Below are 23,035 nucleotides of genomic sequence, written 5' to 3' on the forward strand. Positions count from 1 at the left end.
TTCAACAACAACAATGTAGTTGTGTACAGCGTCATTCGTGCTCACTGCATCCCGCAACGCCGTTCATTAATTAAACACGAGCACCAAATCCACTACGTAGCCACTGCCAAGCAAATTAAATCTACAAATTAATAAACAAATAAAGAGACGGCGCCAAACACAAAAGGCGCCAACAATGTCCGAGCTGTTCAAGTTGTCTGCTGCTGCAGCGTCATGGACGTGGTGACGTCACCACGCACGCTCCCTCAACGCGGTGACGTCACCACGCACGCCTCCCCAACGCGGTGACGTCACCACGCACGCTCCCCCAACGTGGTGATGTCACCACGCACGCTCCCTCAACGCGCTGACGTCACCACGTCACCTCTCCCCCCACCCCCCTCACGCCCGCCCGTCACCACTGCACCATCTGTGAACACAAAGAGCTTCACAGCTCATCGGATTCCTCCTGCACCACAAACACAGATTCTGACGTTCTGGATTCCCGCTACTGGGGGAGTCCCGCGCTGTGACGTCACCACGTCAACGCGCTGTGACGTCATCACGTCACCGCGCTGTGACGTCACCACGTCACCACGTCACCGCGCTGTGACGTCACCACGTCACCGCGTTGGCGACAACAAAAACAAACAGAGGCCCTGAGGGGCACCCTGCAGCCTCGCTGCTGTGACCCAGCACTGTGGGGGGGGGGGGGGGTTGATGACGTCACCTCGCTGCTGTGACCCAGCATTGTGGGGGGGGGGGGGGGTTGGTGACGTCACCTCGCTGCTGTGACCCAGCATTGTGGGGGGGGGGGGGGTTGGTGACGTCACCTCGCTGCTGTGACCCAGCACTGTGGGGGGGGGGGGGTTGATGACGTCACCTCGCTGCTGTGACCCAGCATTGTGGGGGGGGGGGGGGTTGGTGACGTCACCTCGCTGCTGTGACCCAGCATTGTGGGGGGGGGGGGGTTGGTGACGTCACCTCGCTGCTGTGACCCAGCACTGTGGGGGGGGGGGGGGGGTTGGTGACGTCACCTCGCTGCTGTGACCCAGCACTGTGGGGGGGGGGTTGGTGACGTCACCTCGCTGCTGTGACCCAGCACTGTGGGGGGGGGGGGGTTGGTGACGTCACCTCGCTGCTGTGACCCAGCACTGTGGGGGGGGGGGGGGTTGGTGACGTCACCTCGCTGCTGTGACCCAGGACTGTGGGGGGGGGTTGGTGACGTCACCGCTGACGCTGCTGGGAACTTCCCGCGAGGGCGCCACGTGACCACGTGGTGCTCGTCAGGAGACAGTGGTAGAGCAGCAACAACCACCACCACAACCACAACAACCACCACTACGACAACCACCACAACAACAACCACCACAACAACTACCACCACAACAACCACAACAACAACCACCATAACAAACACCACCAAAATCACCACCACAACAACAGTCACCAGGGAGAGGGGTAAAGGTGTGGGGGGGCTTAGGGGTTGTCACGTGATAGGAGGGACCCCTAGGGGGTGGGGGAGATGGGGATGTTGGGGGTCACGTGGGGTTCGTTGTTTCACTGCCGGCACTGGTCCAGAGTTGCGGACCGAGTCACGAATCGCGACCGATTCCCAGACGCCGTTTGGGTCCCTGCGCTGCCTGGAGCGGTGTTGGTGCGCGCCACGCGAGGGCGGTGCCACTCCACCGCAGGGATTCGCGGGGCGCGCTGAACAATGAAAGTGCACGGGAGATTTCACAAGAGACTGTGGCCAAATCAACCCGGAATGTCGCCGATTTTTGTTTTTCCAGATCTCGGAAGCTGCGCAAGGTTGAGCCTGGACTGTAGCGCTGGGATTGGTGAGCGGCGTGCATGTCGTAGTGCGGTGTGCAGATGACGCGTTGTGCCTCTCTCAGATGCGCTGTCAGGTTCTGTCCCTTGTTGATCAGCGCGATGTCTGTGACGTTCCCTCCACGTGCTGGGAGCATCGTCAAGATTTGAAGCTTCTTCAGTTGAAAGCTGAAACGTGGGGAGCATTGACAGCTTTAATTCTTCGTTACGGTGGAGCTGAGATTCCAATCATAATTGTTAAGTTATTTAATGAGCTTCAGGATACTCCTTGAGCAATGGGGTAATTTCGATTTAAAGCTTTCGTGACTGCAGGGATTCATCTTCTTGGTTCTTTCGGTAAAGTCAAGGAAAATAATAAAATAATAAAAATAAAACATAATAAAATTATTCTCACGACGTTTCGGCCACAACGCATGCAGTCGTCTTCAGGTGGAGAACAGGTCTGTCGAGAAGGCAGAGTCTGCCCCCTCTCTCTACCCCCCAGAGTCTGCCTTCTCGACAGACCTGTTCTCCACCTGAAGACGGCTGCTTGCGTTGTGGCCGAAACGTCGTGAGAATTATTTTATTATGTTTTATTTTTATTATTTTATTATTTTCCTTCTACGTGACTTTACCGAAAGAACCAAGAAGACAATGGGGTAATGTTTTGCATGTTTGTTCAAGTAAAGAGACATTGACTGGACATGAAGGGACTCGCTTTTGTCCTCTTCAATCGATCTTCAGTCTGCGTGCCAACGTCGCTCTCACTAAAGTAGTCATCGGTGCACATCGCAGCAGCACGGGGACGGTACCGGGGCCACAGAGCAACAGGAATGGAACAAAAGAAGCCCGTCACGACCTCAGCGGCGACCACCGACTGAGCAAAATCAATTTGCAGCCGCGTGCAACGAATAGCAGAAGAACATTACGTAGCAAATAAAGTAAATAATAAGTAAAGAAAATGAATAAAAAGTTAAGGAAATAAATAATAACATTTATAAGATGAATGAATAATAAAATGAAATAATTATATATAAAAACAATGTATAAGTTACATGAATTTACAAACTGAAATAAATTAACGTACAAATTTTTTTCATAATAATAAAGTTAATTATGTTTGAATAATAAATTAATAATGGAATGAATAATTTAAATGAACGTAATAATGTAGATAAATAATATTAGAAAATAATATTTATGAAATATGTAATCATTTACATAAAATAAATTATGCATGAATAATACATGAATAATAAAATAAACAACAAGCAAATTAAAAGAATAATAAAACACCGGTCCCCCCCTTCGCCTTGTTAAATGGTGGCTGTTAGGGGCAGGCGAGTGTGAGTAGCTGCGTCTTGTACAGAGCACGGAGTTGAGAGACACTGGGCGCGTTGTGGACGTCGGGTGGACAATCCCGGTGCGGTTTGGATGAATAAATACATCTTAATATCTCATCATACCGTGCTAATCGTGAATATTTAAAACAAAAACGCTTCTCATATCCGAATCAGCCACTGCAGTCATCTCGACCAAGACGTGGAACCAACTCGGCTCACGACAAACGCTCAACCCGAAGGCAGCCATTTTGTACGTTTTAACCATTAACACTTTAAAAAACACGTTAAATTGAACAATCTACACAAACAACTGCCTCTATATTTTCGTACCATTCAGAACGTTGTGTCCGCATTCCGATCGCTATATGCGCATTAATTTACCTCAGAATTGCCATAACAAAGTTAGCAAAGCTCGTTAATTGCAAATAAATAAGTAAATGCAACAAAATGGAGTCTGCGACGCCATTTTGTATTTACACTTTTGGCGCCAAAAAATGAAGCGGCGAATGAGGCAACGTTGAAGACTTTAAATCATTGGCGGAGTTTGACTTTCATATTTGTCCCTCACATTAGGAATTGCGGGAGTATTTAATTTATTTTTATTTGTAAATCATGAAAATAAATTAATAAATGTGCCCAGTTTTTTTTTTTTTGGGGGGGGGGCGTTGTGCCCCCTCCTCTCTCCCCTTCCCACCCAAACTGGGCCCACGCTGAACGTTAACTTCTCGCACTGTCACCGCTGGCCAAGAGACCCACGCGGCCACAGACCACGACCACCACCACTACCACCACTCCCAACACTACCACCACTACCACTAACACCACTTCCACCACCACTACTACCACCACCACTACCACCACCAACACTACCACCACCAATACCAACACCAACACTGCTACTACCACCACTACTACCACTACTACTACCACCACTACCACTACTACCACCACCACCACTACTACAACCACCACTACCAACACCGCTACTACCACCACTACTACCACTACCACCATTACTACCACCACTACCACCACCACTACCAACACCACTACGACCAACATCAATACCACCACTACCGCCACAGTAAGGGCACGGGGTCACGGCAAGTTACAGCAGCAAACAATGCAAAGTAAAACAGGGGTGTAAAATAGGGAGAAAGGTATAGAAATCACTTAACACAAATAAAACTATACAGATGAAATTATACAAAATATACAAATAAAACTAAACGATGTTTTATTTTACCAGGTAAAGCCGACTGAGGTATTAGCTTCTTTTTCAAAAGGTACGCAAGTCACTAAATATAAGCAAATCAAGATCAATTAAGTTGGATTACATTATCAACTTGAACATACAACTGAATTATAAATGTGTTTATTTAATTGTTATCATTGTACAAATGCAAATAATTGGAAGCTTTCGTGACTGCAGGAATCCCTACTCTTTGGTTCTCTCGGTAAGCCACGTAGGTAGAAATGTGCAGCGATTACATTATCAACTTGAACACACAATTCTAGATTTGAAGCTTTCGTGACTGCAAGGATTGATACTCTTAGGTTTTTTTCAGGAAGAACCAAGAAGAAGAATCCCTGCAATCACAAAAGCTTTAAATCGAAATGTATCAAGTGAGGCAAAATTCCAAGAGACCAGCTCTTAAATACATGTTAAGGGGGGGGGGGGGGGGGGGGGCTTATCTGAATGTGGTAGCCAATGAATGGAACGTGGGCGGGGCTAAACACACAACTGAATAATAAATGTTGATGTATTCGTTACCCTTGTACAAGTAACCAACGAGCGAGTGTGTGGATGTGAGAGTGGCCACTAAACGGCAGCGCACAGACAAAGATACCCTGCGTAGCCTCCACAGGCGGCGGGGGCAAGTGCTGTTAGCGAGCGCCTATTAAGGCTGGAGAGGTATCCACGGCAGGGCTGTGTGTGAACAGCACCACGCCCGACCGCCTTTGTCTCCCCGGTGCTGGCGATGTTTACACGCCGCACCAGGGAAACATTTGAGGCTGAGTCGACCTAGGGGAGGCCCGGTTCAGATAATCGTCGCCGGTGTTGGCCGTGAGCAGGGATCGAACCCGGGTGGCACAACGAGCTGATCGCTACACACAGCACACACGGGGGCCTGCGTCTCTCTCTCTCTTACTCACCGCTTGTGTGAAGCCCTCTGTGTGTCCTGTCTGTATACCACTGTGCACGATTATGTGTGTCTCTGTGTAGTACTGTACACTCTATATACACTTCTGTGTGTCTCTGTGTAGTACTGTACACTATATATACACTTCTGTGTGTCTGTGTAGTACTGTACACTATATATACACTTCTGTGTGTGTCTGTGTAGTACTGTACACTATATATACACTTCTGTGTGTCTCTGTGTAGTACTGTACACTATATATACACTTCTGTGTGTCTGTGTAGTACTGTACACTATATACACTTCTGTGTGTCTCTGTGTAGTATTGTACACTATATACACGTCTGTGTGTCTCTGTAGTACTGTACACTCTATATACTTATGTGTGTCTGTGTAGTACTGTACACTATATATACACTTCTGTGTGTCTCTGTGTAGTACTGTACACTATATATACACTTCTGTGTGTCTCTGTGTAGTACTGTACACTATGTATAGACTTCTGTGTGTCTCTGTGTAGTACTGTACACTATACACTTATGTGTCTGTGTAGTACTGTACACTATATACACTTCTGTGTGTCTCTGTGTAGTACTGTACACTATATATACACTTCTGTGTGTCTGTGTAGTACTGTGCACTCTATATACACTTCTGTGTGTCTCTGTGTAGTACTGTACACTATATATACACTTCTGTGTGTCTGTGTAGTACTGTACACTATATATACACTTCTGTGTGTCTCTGTGTAGTATTGTACACGATATACACGTCTGTGTGTCTCTGTAGTACTGTACACTCTATATACTTATGTGTGTCTGTGTAGTACTGTACACTATATATACACTTCTGTGTCTCTGTGTAGTACTGTACACTATATACACTTCTGTGTGTCTGTGTAGTACTGTACACTATGTATAGACTTCTGTGTGTCTCTGTGTAGTACTGTACACTATACACTTATGTGTCTGTGTAGTACTGTACACTATATACACTTCTGTGTGTCTCTGTGTAGTACTGTACACTATATACACTTCTGTGTGTCGCTGTGTAGTACTGTACATTATATATACACTTCTGTGTGTCTGTGTAGTACTGTACACTATATATACACTTCTGTGTGTCTCTGTGTAGTACTGTACACTATATATACACTTCTGTGTGTCTCTGTGTAGTACTGTACACTCTATATATACTTCTGTGTCTCTAGTCTGTGTGTCTCTGTGTAGTACTGTACACTATATATACACTTGTGTCTCTGTGTAGTATTGTACATTTACACTTCTGTGTTTGTCTGTGTAGTACTGTACACTCTATATACGTGTCTGTGTAGTACTGTACACTATATATACACTTGTGTCTCTGTGTAGTATTGTACATTTACACTTCTGTGTTTGTCTGTGTAGTACTGTACACTCTATATACACTTCTGGGTGTCTCTGTGTAGTACTGTACACTATATATACTGACAGCAGTGGGTCTTAACCTTTTCTGCAGTCTTGCACCCCTTTAGTTCTCAATCGTAAAAATGTTGAATAATGTTAATAAATACCTGGGGGGTTTGATAAACAAAGGAGTTGTACTTACGTGCCCGTACTTAATTTGTGTTTCGATGATTTACCTTCTCACAAAGTCTGGCCACGTCTCACAGCCCCCAGAAAGGGCATCTCGCACCCCCAGGGGCTGCGTGCACGCCAGGGTAAGAGCCACTGTCGACAGGGACCGATCTCCGCTCATAAACCACGTGACCCCTGAGGCCTACGGGTCGCCTCCTTCTAAGGACTCCGAGGTCAAGGCTCTGTTCGTGGGGTGATCGAGTGGGTGAGTGAGTGGAGGTGAGTGGGTGGGTGAGTGAAGGTGGGTGAGTGGGTAGTAGGCCTCGGCAAGGTAAGGTAAAAGTTAAAATGTAAAAACGAGCCTACATTTACCCTACATTTTACCTTACCACAATACAATCACTCTACCCTACCTTTTACCCTTTAGCAGGTAAGGTAAAAGGTAAAAAGCAACGAGCTTACCTTTACCCTACCTTTTACCCTTACCCCATAAAAATTACCCGATTACAGGGTAATTACTAGGGAACTACTACACATGAACAAGGTTTATAACGGTAAATGCTATAAGGTAGAGCGCTTTAATCATGTAGAATACTCTCGATGATTCCAATGTTACACGCTTTCTTTTAACTCACTCTGTTGTTGTTGTCGTTGTTGTATCCTCTAATCTTGAAACTCAAGTTTTACCCACTTCCTAATGTGGTATCGACTGCAAACTTGGTATACTTAGGTCATACTGATGACAACACTATATTCTATCATAAAAATATGTTTTTAAACATTATTTTTTATATGTTATGTTTCGGCTTGGGTCTAATTGTCCACGTTCAACTGACGTTGGCTGTAAATCACCACGGTCCCTTACGTTGTGGCAAGCTTCGGGGCCACTTCCTAGAGTCGTGGAGTTCTACCATTACTCGTACATTTTATAAAAGCGTGTTTTTGATAACGTTTTTTTAAATATTGCTTATGAAATGTAGGCCACGGACTGCGCCACGGAGCTTTTAGCGGTAAACAAGGTACCATATTTACCGGGTAATACAGTACTTTGCGCTTCCTTTACCCTACCGGGTAATTCTTCCGAGCTACCTTTACCCTACCCTTTACCTTACCCCTTGGCATGTCGACATCTTTACCCTTTTACCCGGTAAAATAAGGTAAATTACCTTGCCTTGCCGAGGCCTAGTGGGTAGGTGGGGAAGTGGTTGAGTGGGTAGGTGAGTGAGTGGGTGGGTGGGTGAAACAGGATGCGTCGCCGGGTGTGGTCTGCTTGGCACCCGAGGGGTGCTGAGCTGTCACCTAACCGGCTCTCCAGGGACGCTGCGAGGATTTGTTGGCTGCAAAATCCGCAGCGGATCGCATCTCCCTGCCTGGCCTGGAGCCACTGCGCCTCACTGACCATTGAGCCGTCGCTGCTGCTGCACCGAGGAATGAGCCGACTGGGGTGTAGCGTCCAAGGCATTCGTTATCTGCTGTGAAGAACCCGCAGAGCCCATGAGAGCGTCTCCGGGTTCAAGCAGCGTTTAGAGTTCAGTATTTAGATTATTTGGCTGCTATGCAATTTACAACATGATGAGCCATTTTGTTGAGCTGTCATTTGTGATGGGAAGCTCGCTTATGAAAAATAAGCTAATATCTGAGTGGGGCATTACACCTGGTAACGTAAAAATAGTTTAGTTTTATTGTTATTTTTTTTGCAATCATGGTGAATGCCGATGGGAATCTGTGTTGCTCTGTGTGCATGCGTGTTGAGTAGCCGTGTGTGTGAATGTGAAACAACAACGCAGGTGAAGTAAGCGGTGGGTGCGGCTGTGAATGGCCAGCACGGGGATCTGCAGTCTCGGACAAGGTGAGAGTGAGAGACGGTGACATCGCCAGCAGTGGGTGATGGAGGCAGGTAGAATTGGTGATAGATTCACACTGCTAGCAAAAGGCTCAAGATTCCAGGATCTGTCACGGGAGGCTACACGCAATTTTTTTCTGATGCCACGATGACATTCAAGCAACTTGTCACGTTGGGGTAATTAGATGGAATTAAAGGACATCATGAGATATCTACAACTATACCAACTATTTATTTATTTTACCAGGTTAGGCTCGCTGAGCAATGTGGCTATTTAACAAAAACGACATGGCCACAAATGATAGCTCAATGAAGTGGCTTATCACGTGGAAACTTATTGCAGCCAACTACTCTAAACGCGTGATGTTGATTGTGAATGCAGAGAGAAAAACTGGAGAACCGGAGAGAGAGAGACGCAAACTTTAAATATAAATTAGGCGTCACTGTTGGGATCGAACCCACGACTTCAAGTATACCGTGCGAGGGAGATAACATCTTTTCACCAACGTTTTGTAGTAGGATGATTTTATCTCTCGACACTGATCGCACAAATGAGCCTCATCGATTTATATTAACAACAGCACTCATTTCTATAAATGTCAGGGTTTGTACAGTAGCTGTGTTCACATTGAGGCTGCTGTTTGCGCACCTCGGGGCGCGGATTCACATTCCAGGCGGTGTCTCGTGATGTCAGTGACGACAATGAAAATATTTTCAGCATTTTACTTCCTTCTTCACCGTCGCTATAAGAGAGAGGTCCTGGTCCAGCGTCTCTCTGAGCCACACAGCGAGCGATCCCAGCGAGGCCATGGGTCATAGCGAGCGTGACTCCCAGTGAGAGTGTGGACAGTGGGATGAGCTGCTTCATCTGCCTGGGCACGTTCGTCTGCCCCTCCACGCTGAGCTGCGGACACTCGTTCTGCCTGCGGTGCCTGGAGGCCGCCTGGGAGACGGCGAGCAGCTTCCGCTGCCCGCAGTGTCGAGCGACCTTCCCTGTGCGACCCCAGCTGAGGAGGAACGTGGCCCTCGCCAACCTGGCGGAGCAGCTCAGAGTTGCAGACGGGATGGCCGCGGCCGTCGTATGTGACAACTGCGCTGATGGCCACACTCCTGCAGTGAAGACCTGCCTGAGATGTGAGATGTCCTTCTGTGCGACGCACTTGAGGCCTCACGTGGAGAATCCCAGGCTGAGTGATCACGTCCTGGTGGCTCCCATCGCGAACCTGGAGGAGCGAAGATGCAAGGAGCACAGAGAGGAGCTGAAGTACTTCTGTGAACAGGATAAGATCCCGGTCTGCACAGGCTGCACCATCACTGGAGACCACCCCGGACACAGAGTCATCACAGTGGAAAAAGCGCAACAGACAAGACAGGTGAAGTGTAATGCTCCATTGCAATCCACATTGTTACAGGAGGTTGAGAGATTGACATCAGTTGGTCGTGACCCCTCACCTCGACCAGGTGAACTCCTGTTAAGACCAAACGTCCGTTTACAGGGAGACCCAGGTAGAGGTGGCAGGGTGGCTCAGACATCAGAACACTGAGATGGTAACGCTGTAATGCTCAGTTGGAATCTTGTCAGCCGCCCATGGTTTAAACCGGATTCTCAAGTTTAGTGAGTTGATGGTCTAAGCCCAGTCAACATTTGATAGCACGTTAAATAATATTTTACGTGAGAATTCATTCAAAATATTAGTTTGACTAAGTGAGAAACGTTGCTATGCATAGCAGGGAGTGTGAGAAGCCGCTACACCCATCGCTGGTAGAGGTTAAAAACATTTTAGAATGTACGTGATATTTGTCAATTATGTTGTCTAACAGGATATTGCATTGCTCTGCAGTAGTTACGATTTGATTCTTCATCTCAATGCATAACACGGACAGTGCAGTCGGATTACAATCGTTGGAAGAGGAAAAATATAAATAGAGACGTATGCAGAAATAGAATGACAACAGATGTGTGTATGTGTGTTGAACTTCTTTCATAGCCAACCGTGCTAATCAGAGATGCGGGATGATCAATCGGTGATCCACCAATGGTGAGCACCGCGTATTTATTGATTTATCTACCACATGCAGGAGGAGCTCAGAGTCAAGAAGGAGGGGGGAGAGGAGAAGAGGAACACGGCGGCGTCACGGGCACGGACACTCAGGGACGACTACCGATACGTGGAGGTACAAGAGAGATGCCAGCCGCGCAATTCCCTCTTCTGGTTTGCCTAAGAATTGTATTTAATTAAACCTAACTCTTATTTAACTCTTTGGTTCTTTCGGTAAAGTCATATAAGTAGAAAAAATAATAGATCACGACGTTTCGATCGCAACACAAGCAATCATCATCAGGTGGGACAACCACAGCAAGAAAAAAACTGCTGAAGTAACTCTTACTATTGACGAGCACTGCCCAACGCGTCGGCGCGGCATACAACTTTGGTGAATTGCAAGCGGTGTGGATTTCAAGCAAATCGTTTCCCAATGACAACTCGCTTGCTGCCTACTTTAAATCAACAAAATCAACGACATCAAACTGTAACGGAGCAAAGTGTGAGTTCGTAGCTGTGTTTGTCTGTCAGCACTTTTTTTTCAAGCCCATTTTTTGAGAGCATAAGCTTAATGAAACTTGAATCTTCAATTAAATGTATTGCTTAAGTGTATTTTTACACATCAAGAAAAAATGTGGGAAACATTACAACCAGTTTAGGACGACCAGATTTGCAAAACACGTTTACTCTGTGAATAGAAGGCCACCACGGTATGACACAGAAACTTCATTTATGACGCAACTTTCAACATGACAGCAGTTTTGGTTTGGGGGGGCAGAATCGATCCACGCTGGACGATGCGTTGGCGACTTGTCCTGTCGATTCCTTTATTGATCACAACCACGATGCTTGCTATGGAATGTTGCAATTCCTCCCTTCTGGCTTCCCCAAATCTGAACCACATCAACTTAGCCTGAGGGCCCGGGAGAGTGGACGTGAGTATTGCCATCGAAATCAGCATTGTTTAACTCTTTCAGCACATTTTTGTTAAAACAAGAGCAATGTGACGTTTATTTGTTCTGTATATTCGCAGAAACTTTGACACACTTTTCTGGGAATGTCCTCGGCAATAGAATTGTTTCGGTTTAATTCGCATTTTCTTCCCATGCACCGTTTGGTAGATCCAGAGTGGGATGGACAGGTAGACAAATGTGAATAATATCCATGAAGATGTTTTTCATTTTCACCAGATAGACACTCAGCAACGTGTAGCTACAGACAGACGTATTTTCTGTAATCTCCTTGTCTAGGATATTATATATCCCATTCTCATTCTCCCTGTGCTTTATATGTTCACGAGCTCCCAATGCACACGTAGCTCACCTCCGTGTACTTAATCGAGATATGGTAACAATCATTACCTGTACGACACCACATTGCGTCGTTACCTAACAAGTGACTCAACAACTCGGCGCTGTCTGTGTAGGAGTCTGTGCGTGGGACCAAGGCGCGGATCAGCCGAGAGTTTGAGCGCCGGAGGAAGCAGCTGACGGAGGAGGAGAGGGAGGCGCTGGAGCGCGTGGACGAGGAGGGCCGCTCCGTGCTGTCCCGCATCCAGGCGGACATCGCTCGCTACGAGAGCAGAGCACGCGGCCTGGAGCAGGAGATCAACCAGCTGCTCGCCGCCCTCGCCGTGCAGGACCCGCTCTCCTTCCTGCAGGTGGCACCACCTCCATTCACTCGCCATGGTGGCTAGGAGATGTTAACTACCTCGCCTGATATGCAGGTGGTCATGGGTTCGATACCAACACTGACTACTCTTAGGTTTTTCTCCGGTAAAGTCACGTAGGTAAAAAAAGAAATAATAATAATAATAAAATAAGTTAATAATAAATGCGAATAACTCAATTAAATCACGACGTTTCGGAGGCAACACAAGTCTCGTCTTCAGGTGGGACTTTACCGAAAAAACCTAAGAGTATGAATCCTTGCAGTCACGAAAGCTTCAAATCTAGAACCAACCCTGACATCTGCTGTATATTTGGAGTTTGCATCTCTCTCTCCTCGTGGATGTGTGGTCCTCCGGTTTTTCCTTCTACATTTAGAATCAACGTCAGGTGTTTGGGGTAATTTGCTGCTATGAATTTCCACACGATAAGCCACTTCTTTAATTTTAATTTCTGGCAAGGTTACTTCTGAAGCATAGCTATATAGCTCAGTGGGCCTTACCTAGTAAGGCATAAAAAAGTAGTTTTAAAACGTTTATATTCACACCCTTGGTTTATCAGAGGGTTTATCAACAACCAGCAGAGCCGCACCGCTCTGTGAGATGTTGGCATTGTCGGCAATCTTATTTCAGTGTTTTTCGATCTGGGAGCAAGCGTCAGTGGCCATAAATAGATGCTCGTTTGCTTCGGTGTGACATTCAGACCTGGACTTGTCCAGTACAACATCGCCATTTACCTCGCCTGCTATGCATGAGGTCGTGGGTTTGACCTCAACCCTGATGTCTGCTGTAAATTTGGAGTCAGTGTGTCTCTCTCTGTTATCGTGTATATTTTTTTCCAGGTCCTCTGGTTTTTCACTCCACATTTCGAATCAACATCACTGATTCAGAGTATTTGACTGCTATTATAAATGTCCACATAAGCCAGTTCGTTGAGCTATCATTTGTGAAAACCAGCTCGCTAATGAACAAGAGTTAAAAACACGAGTTGTTGAACATTACTTAACTATTTGTTTAGCTGCTAGACTAGACCTGCAAAGAGTGGCCTTGTTATTTGTGGGGTCCGTGTCCAGTTAAACGAATAAGAAGAGGTATTCTTTGCTTGAATTAAAGCTTTCGTGACTGCAGGAATTTATATCCTATGGTTCTTTTGTTAAAGTCACGTAAATAGAAAATAAAATAAAAATATAATGAAAATATAAATATGAAAAATATGAAAAATATATAAAGCAAAAAACTCACGAAGTTTCGATTGAAACACAAGCATATGAATCCATGCAGTCACGAAAGCTTTGAGTCAAAAATTTATAAGAATAGGCATAACAGTACAAAGGCACAAAGATAACTCTGTTTTTCATCATTCTCTGTTTGCAGATATTTGTTACTTTCTTGATGTTGTGCTCCACTATAAGCGGCAGGTGACTGTGTGGAGGTGGGCATCTGTTTATGATGGCAATGTTAATGTGAAATGCGGGTTTGTGTTTTCCAGGATCCCCTGCATGAGAGTCTCAGGTCAGTACCAACCCAGACTCAGACTCGAGCTCCATCTGCCACCTGGTGGACAAATCAGCGAACGGTCGAGACGTGATTTCTAATAAACCCAATTGTATGCAGTTGTATCCCGTATTGTTCGTATGTCAAGAGACATGGACCTGCATTAGACTCTGCGTGTCCCGTGCTGAGTGAGTGGAGGGACTGCACCTCCATAGACTCTGCGTGTCCCGGGCTGTGTGAGTGGAGGGACTGCACCTCCATAGACTCTGCGTGTCCCGTGCTGTGTGAGTGAAGGGACTGCACCCTCCATAGACTCTGCGTGTCCCGTGCTGTGTGAGTGGAGGGAATGCACCCTCCATAGACTCTGCGTGTCCCGTGCTGAGTGCAGGAGCTCGGACTCGCAGGGGACCCAGGATGCGCCTCCTCCCACATTCAGTCCCCAAGAGCTCACAGAGGTCATCTCGCTAGGAGGAGTGAATACGATGCGCGTGGCTCTCGTGTGTGAGTCTCTCTCTGCACTGACCTCTGTCAACATCGTTCATGACAAACACCAAGATTCAGACCGGCACCGCTCGGTAGGCTGTTGAATCTTAAAAAAAATTTTTAGCAGGTAAGATCCACTGAGCTATGTGGCTCTTTTTCACAAGGAAACTGGCCGCAAATGACAACTCAACTAAGTGGATTATCAAATGGAAATTTATAGTAGCAACCAAATGATCTTAACGCATTCAGTTGAGTCTAAATGTATAGCAAATAATTGGAGGATGCTGAGAAAATTCCACGCGACCACCACTGGGAGATAGACACAAACACTCCAAATATACAGCAGCAACAGCAGGCACCGTCAAGGTCGGGATCGAACCCATGAACCTCCTGTATACCTGGCGAGGTTATTAACATTTCCCTGACCACTGTGATGATGAGAGACACAGACTCCAAATATACAGCAGCGGCAGTCATGGTCAGGGTCGGGATCAAACCTACAAGCTCCTGCATACCAGGTGAGGGAGATGACATCAGGCAGATCGAGAGTCAGCCCAGTGAGAAAGAGGCACCACGCCCGGCCACCTTTGTCTCGCTCGTGTCAAATGTTTACACATCACACAAGCAGAGGGCAGTGCAGCGTGAACCATTGTTGTACTGCACCTCTACGCTTCCACCTTCACGAGCCCCACCATCGCCAACGAGCACTGACGAGAGCGGTGAAGTATGGTCAAATAACCCCCCCCCCTGGATGCGCACGGCGAGGGGAGGCGCTCACAGACAATGTCTGTCTGTGGATGTGAGAGTGTGCGAGGCTGTGACACACAATGTCTGTGTGTGGATGTGAGAGTGTGCGAGACTGTGACACACAATGTCTGTGTGTGTGGATGTGAGAGTGTGCTAGGCTGTGACACACAATGTGTCTGTGTGTGGATGTGAGAGTGTGCTAGGCTGTGACACACAATGTGTGTGTGTGTGGATGTGAGAGTGTGCGAGGCTGTGACACACAATGTGTGTGTGTGTGGATGTGAGAGTGTGCTAGGCTGTGACACACAATGTGTGTGTGTGTGGATGTGAGAGTGTGCGAGGCTGTGACACACAATGTGTGTGTGTGTGGATGTGAGAGTGTGCGAGGCTGTGACACACAATGTGTGTGTGTGTGGATGTGAGAGTGTGCTAGGCTGTGACACACAATGTGTGTGTGTGTGGATGTGAGAGTGTGCGAGGCTGTGACACACAATGTGTGTGTGTGTGGATGTGAGAGTGTGCGAGGCTGTGACACACAATGTGTGTGTGTGTGGATGTGAGAGTGTGCTAGGCTGTGACACACAATGTCTGTGTGTGGGTGTGGGAATGTGCGAGGCTGTGTCACACAATGTCTGTGTGTGGATGTGAGAGTGTGCGAGGCTGTGACACACAATGTCTGTGTGTGGATGTGAGAGTGTGCGAGGCTGTAACACACAATGTGTGTGTGTGGATGTGAGAGTGTGTGAGGCTGTGACACACAATGTCTGTGTGTGGGTGTGAGAGTGTGCGAGGCTGTGACACACAATGTCTGTGTGTGGATGTGAGAGTGTGCGAGGCTGTGTCACACAATGTGTGTGTGTGTGAATGTGAGAGTGTGCGAGGCTGTGACACACAATGTCTGTGTGTGAATGTGAGAGTGTGCGAGGCTGTGACACACAATGTCTGTGTGTGGATGTGAGACTGTGCGAGGCTGTGACACACAATGTGTGTGTGTGGGTGTGAGAGTGTGCGAGGCTGTAACACACAATGTGTGTGTGTGGATGTGAGAGTGTGTGAGGCTGTGACACACAATGTCTGTGTGTGGGTGTGAGAGTGTGCGAGGCTGTGACACACAATGTCTGTGTGTGGGTGTGGGAGTGGCGTCAACATCGTGGTGCTGGCATCATCACCGCTGTTCACTGCCACTGTTCACACACACATGGTCATGTTAGTGTAGCACTATTATTATTAATATTATTTATTATTCACTATTTATTTTTATTATTCACTTATTATTATTATTCACGAGTGATTAACAGTATGTGTATGCAGATACTAGCTAATATTAGTTTATGTACACTAATACTAACGAATATTAGTATGTGTACACTAATACTAACGAATATTAGTGTGTGTACACTAATACTAACTAAAATTTGTGTGTGTACACTAATACTAACTAATATTAGTGTGTGTACACTAATATTAACTAATATTAGTATGTGTACAGTAATAATAACTAATATTAGTATGTGTACACTAATACTAACGAATATTAGTGTGTGTACACTAATACTAACTAAAATTTGTGTGTGTACACTAATACTAACTAATATTAGTATGTGTACACTAACACTAACTAATATTAGTATGTGTACACTAATACTAAATAATATTAGTATGTGTACACTAACACTAACTAATATTAGTATATGTACACTAATACTAACTAATATTAGTATGTGTACACTATTACTAACTAATATTAGTATGTGTACACTAACACTAACTAATATTAGTATGTGTACACTAATACTAACTAATATTAGTGTGTGTACACTATTACTAACTAATATTAGTATGTGTACACTAATACTAACTAATATTAGTGTGTATACACTAATACTAACTAATATTAGTGTGTGTAAACTAATACTAACTAATATTAGTATATGTACACTAATACCAACGAATATTAGTTTGTGTACACTTATACTAACGAATTTTAGTGTGCGTATACTAATACTAACGAATATTAGTTTGTGTACACTATTACTATTGAATATTAATTTGTGTACAGTAATACAAACGAATATTAGTATGTGTACACTATTGCTAACGAATATTAGTAAGTGTACACTAATGCTAACGAATATTAGATTGTGTACACTAATACTAACGAATATTATTATGTGTACACTAATACTAACTAATATTAGTATGTGTACACTAATACTAACGAATATTCGTATATGTACACTAATACTAACTAATATTAGTATGTGTACACTAATACTAACGAATATTAGTGTGTGTACACTAATACTAACGAATATTAGTGTGTGTACACTAATACTAACGAATATTAGTATGTGTACACTAATACTAACGAATATTAGTATGTGTACACTAATACTAACGAATATTAGTGTGTGTACACTAATACTAACGAATATTAGTATGTGTACACTAATACTAACGAATATTAATTTGTGTACACTAATAATAACGAATATTAGTGTGTACACTATTACTAACGAATATTAGTGTGTGTACACTAATACTAACGAATATTAGTGTGTGTACACTAATACTAACGAATATTAGTGTGCGTACACTAATACTAACTAATATTAGTTTGTGTACACTAATACTAATATTAGTGTGTGTACACTAATACTAACGAATATTAATTTGTGTACACTAATACTAACGAATATTAGTATGTGTACACTAATACTAACGAATATTAGTGTGTGTACACTAATACTAACTAATATTAGTTTGTGTACACTAATACTAACGAATATTAGTATGTGTACACTAATACTAACGAATATTAGTATGTGTACACTAATACTAACGAATATTAGTATGTGTACACTAATACTAACGAATATTAGTATGTGTACACTAATACTAACGAATATTAGTATGTGTACACTAATACTAACGAATATTAGTATGTATACACTAAAACTAACGAATATTAGTATGTGTACACTAATACTAACGAATATTAGTATGTGTACACTAATACTAACGAATATTAGTAAGTGTACACTAATACTAACGAATATTAGTTTGTGTACACTAATACTAACGAATATTTATTTGTGTACACTAATACTAACGAATATTAGTTTGTGTACACTAATACTAACGAATATTAGTGTGTGTACACTAATTCTAACGAATATTAATTTTTTTCACACTAACACTAACTAATATTAGTATGTGTACACTAATTCCAACGAATATTAGTATGTGTACACTAATACTAACGAATATTAGTTTGAATACCCTAATACTAACGAATATTAGTGTGTGTACACTAATACTAACTAATATTAGTGTGTGTACACTAATACTAACTAATATTAGTATGTGTACACTAATACTAACTAATATTAGTGTGTGTACACTAATACTAACTAATATTAGTATGTGTGCACTAATACTAACTAATATTAGTGTGTGTACACTAATACTAACTAATATTAGTGTGTGTACACCAATACTAACTAATATTAGTGTGTGTACATTAATACTAACTAATATTAGTATGTGTACACTAATTCTAACTAATATTAGTATATGTACACTAAAACTAACGAATATTAGTATATGTACACTAATACTAACTAATATTAGTGTGTGTACATTAATACTAACTAATATTAGTATGTGTACACTAATACTAACTAATATTAGTGTGTGTACACTAATACTAACTAATATTAGTGTGTGTACACTAATACTAACTAATATTAGTGTGTGTACACTAATACTAACTAATATTAGTGTGTGTACACTAATACTAACTAATATTAGTGTGTGTACACTAATACTAACTAATATTAGTGTGTGTACACTAATACTAACTAATATTAGTGTGTGTACATTAATACTAACTAATATTAGTATGTGTACACTAATTCTAACTAATATTAGTATATGTACACTAAAACTAACGAATATTAGTATATGTACACTAATACTAACTAATATTAGTGTGTACACTAATACTAACTAATATTAGTGTGTGTACACTAATACTAACGAATATTAATTTGTGTACACTAAGACTAACTAATAATAGTGTGTGTACACTAATACTAACTAATATTAGTTTGTGTACACTAATACTAACGAATATTAATTTGTGTACACTAATACTAACGAATATTAGTGTGTGTACACTAATACTAACTAATATTAGTTTGTGTGCACTAATACTAACGAATATTAGTGTGTGTACACTAATACTAACGAATATTAGTGTGTGTACACTAACACTAACTAATATTAGTATGTGTACACTAACACTAACTAATATTAGTATGTGTACACTAATACTAACGAATATTAGTTTGTGTACACTAATACTAACGAATATTAGTTTGTGTACACTAATACTCACCACAGATGGACGCTCACCGACTCTGGACACAAACTCAGCCCACCACTGCCTCCAGATTTCCTCGGATCTCAGGACGGCGACGTTGAGCGATGTCCCCCAGGGTCGCCCCCATCACCCACACCACTTTGAGTGCCGGCTACAAGCCCTGTGCTCTGAGAGCTTCTCGTCGGGTCAGCACTACTGGGAGGTGGACGTGGGGAGCGTGAGGTGGGGGTATCGGGTTGGAGTCGCGTACGGGACGATCCCACGGAGAGGGGATGGTGATGAGTGCCTCTTGGGAGGGAGCGACGTCTCCTGGTGTCTACGGAAAGCTGACGACAGCTTCTCAGTGCTGCATGGCGGGGTAGTGACGTCACTGTCGGTGCCGCAGCCTCCGCGGAGAGTCGGGGTCCACCTGGACTGGGACGCGGGGCTGCTGTCGTTTTACAGCGCCGACTCCATGGCGCTGTTGCACTCGTTTAATAAAACTTTCACTCAGCCCCTACACCCTGGGTTGCTGGTGTGGGGTGGTGTTGGTGACTCAGTGACGATTGTGGATCTGAGTGGCGCGTCCTGAGAGAGGTGAACGTGAACAGCGCAGAGGGCAGACGCCACCACGACGCACGGCGCTCGCCACCCTCGTCACCGCCACGCGCGGCGCCACGCCCGTGATTGGCTGGTGGCTGTCGGTGGCTAGGGGCTGCGTGGCTCTCCATCACAACGGGGGGAGCTGAGCGTAAACAATCCTCACAACCTTCATGGGGGGGGGGGTGATAAAATAAGTACTGCTCTGTGTGTGTGTGTGAAGCCAACGTGCATGTATTCACCCTGCCAGAGGAGTGTGACTGTAGTGTAGGGTGCAGTGATTAGCAATGGTGAACTGGGATGTGTTTATACACTGGTGGTGTCATGGGTTGTGGGAGAGACGCAAGAACAACAATAATAATATTAATAATAAAAAGTATAAATGTACGCGTACGACAGTGGCAATGTAACGCTTGTATCGTCGATTCTACAATAAAAATACAGAACACAACAACAACAATGTAGTTGTGTACAGCGTCATTCGTGCTCACTGCATCCCGCAACGCTGTTCATTAATTAAACACGAGCACCAAATCCTCTACACAGCCACTGCCAAGCAAATTAAATCTACAAATTAATAAACAAATAAAGAGACGGCGCCAAACACAAAAGGCGCCAACAATGTCCGAGCTTCTTGGTTCTTTCGGTAAAGTCACGTAGAAGGGAAATAATAATATAATAAAAATAAAACACAATAATATAATAATAATAAATAATATAATAAAACAAAATAATAAACTATATCGCAATGTCCGAGCTGTTCGAGTTATCTGCTGCTGCTGCGTAATGGACGTGATGACGTCACCACGCACGCTCCTCCAACGTGGTGACGTCACCACGCACACTCTCACAAACCGGTGACGTCATAACGCACGCTGCCCCAACGCGTGACGTCACCACGTCACCCCTCCCTTCACTCCGCCCCACGCGCCACCGATAGCCACGGCCTCCCCTCGCGACTGCACCATCTTTGAAGAAAAAGAGCTTCACAGAGGCTGTACATACACAGAGAGACTTATATGCAAACAGATTACACACAAATTCCGCCGTATAGCCTCAGTAGATGGTGTGGACAAGTCCCGCTAGCGAGTGGCAGCAGTGCCTAGGGAGGCCGTGACGGCTCACGAGTTGGTGGCTGTCAGCACCACAGCCGCCTGGCTTCGCCTCTGCCCAGCAGCGATGTTCACTGCACAGCGCACCAGGCAGGATGCATTTGGTGCCGAGTCGACCTAGGTGAGGCCCAGGGCCGCTTCAGGTCATTGCCAACACTTCTGCTGCTGCTGGTGGTGGTGGTCGTGTATAGACAGGACACAGAGGACTTTATACAGAGACACACAGAAGTGAATACAGTGTACAGTACTACACAGATACACAAGTGTATATAGAGCGTGCAGTACTACACAGAGACACACAGAAGTGTATGTAGTGTACAGTACTGCACAGACAGAAGTATATATATAGTGTACAGTACTCTACAGATACACACAAGTGTATATAGAGTGTACAGTACTACACAGAGACACACAGAAGTGTATATATAGTGTACAGTACTACACAGAGACACAGAAGTCTATATATAGTGTACAGTACTACACAGCGACACACAAGTGTATATAGTGTACAGTACTACACAGAGACACACAGAAGTGTATATATAGTGTACAATACTACACAGACACACAGAAGTGTATATATAGTGTACAGTACTACAGACACACAGAAGTGTGTATATAGTGTACAGTACTACACAGACACACAGAAGTGTATATATAGTGTACAGTACTACAGACACACAGAAGTGTATGTATAGTGTACAATACTACACAGACACACAGAAGTGTATATATAGTGTACAGTACTACAGACACACAGAAGTGTATGTATAGTGTACAGTACTACACAGAGACACAGAAGTGTATATATATAGTGTACAGTACTACACAGAGACACACAGAAGTGTATGTATAGTGTACAGTACTACACAGAGACACAGAATCGTGCACAGTGGTATACAGACAGGACACACAGAGGGCTTCACACAATTGGTGAGTAAGAGAGACGCAGGCCCCCGTGTGTGCTGTGTGTAGCGATCAGCTCGCTGTGCCACCCGGGTTCGATCCCTGCTCACGGCCAACACCGCTGACGATTATCTGAACCGAGCCTCCCCTAGGTTGACTCAGCCTCAAATGATTCCCTGGCGCGGCGTGTAAACATCGCCAGCACCGGGGAGACAAAGTCGGTCGGGCGTGGTGCTGTTCACACACAGCCCTCCCGTGGATACCTCTCCGGCCTTAATAGGCGCTCGCTAACAGCACTTGCCCCCGCCGCCTGTGGAGGCTACGCGGGGGATCTTTGTCTGTGCGCTGCCGTTTAGTGGCCACTGTCACATCCACACGCGCGCCACTCGCTCGTTGGTTACTTGTACAAAGGTAACGAATACATCAACATTTAGTATTCAGTTGTATGTTTAGCCCCGCCCACGTTCCATTCATTGGCTACCACATTAAGATAAGCACCTCCCCCTTAGCTTGTATTTAAGAGCTGGTTTCTTGCAATTTTGTCACAGGGGGGGCACGGGGGGCATGGGGGGCACGGGGGGACAACGCTCCCCCCTAAAAAAACTGGACACCTTTATTAATTTATTTTTATGATTTACAAATAAAAATAAATTAAATGAGGGACAAATATAGAAGTCAAACTCCGCCAATGATTTAAAGTCTTCAAAGTTGCCTCATTCGCCGCTTCATTAATTTTTGGCGCCAAAAGTGTAAATACAAAATGGCGTCGGAGACTCCATTTTGTTTCATTTCTTTATTTACAATTAACGAGCGTTGACAACATCATTATAGAAATTCTGAGGTAAATTAATGCGCATATAGCGATCGGAATGCGGATACAACGTTCTGAATGGTTCGAAAATTTAAATAGAGGCAGTTATTTGTGTAGATTGTTGAATTTAA

At 44.4% G+C, this 23,035-nt stretch overlaps 1 protein-coding gene across 1 annotated transcript; it reads left to right on the top strand.

Moving 5' to 3' along the window:
* The first annotated feature begins 9,317 nt into the window (after nt 1-9,317).
* Nucleotides 9,318-20,716, top strand: LOC133359399 (E3 ubiquitin-protein ligase TRIM11-like). Its single transcript, XM_061577809.1, has 6 exons — nt 9,318-10,050; nt 10,757-10,852; nt 12,146-12,379; nt 13,875-13,897; nt 14,268-14,380; nt 19,517-20,716. Exons 1-6 carry the CDS (start codon nt 9,532-9,534, stop codon nt 20,065-20,067), a joined length of 1,536 nt encoding a protein of 511 aa, XP_061433793.1. The 5' UTR covers nt 9,318-9,531; the 3' UTR covers nt 20,068-20,716.
* The last annotated feature ends 2,319 nt before the right edge of the window (nt 20,717-23,035 follow it).

This window comes from Lethenteron reissneri, chromosome 65, assembly GCF_015708825.2.
Source record: "Lethenteron reissneri isolate LAM-NWPU_2019-01 chromosome 65, ASM1570882v1, whole genome shotgun sequence".
NCBI classification, from domain to species: domain Eukaryota; kingdom Metazoa; phylum Chordata; class Hyperoartia; order Petromyzontiformes; family Petromyzontidae; genus Lethenteron; species Lethenteron reissneri.

What these genes read in the sequence shown, in the direction of transcription:
- LOC133359399 (XM_061577809.1), top strand. Translation starts at nt 9,532, where the DNA reads ATGAGCTGCTTCATCTGCCTGGGCACGTTCGTCTGCCCCTCCACGCTG. An exon ending in AAGCGCAACAGACAAGACAG is followed by an intron (nt 10,051 to 10,756) that starts GTGAAGTGTAAT and finishes TACCACATGCAG; the next exon opens with GAGGAGCTCAGAGTCAAGAA. An exon ending in GATGCGCGTGGCTCTCGTGT is followed by an intron (nt 14,381 to 19,516) that starts GTGAGTCTCTCT and finishes TACTCACCACAG; the next exon opens with ATGGACGCTCACCGACTCTG.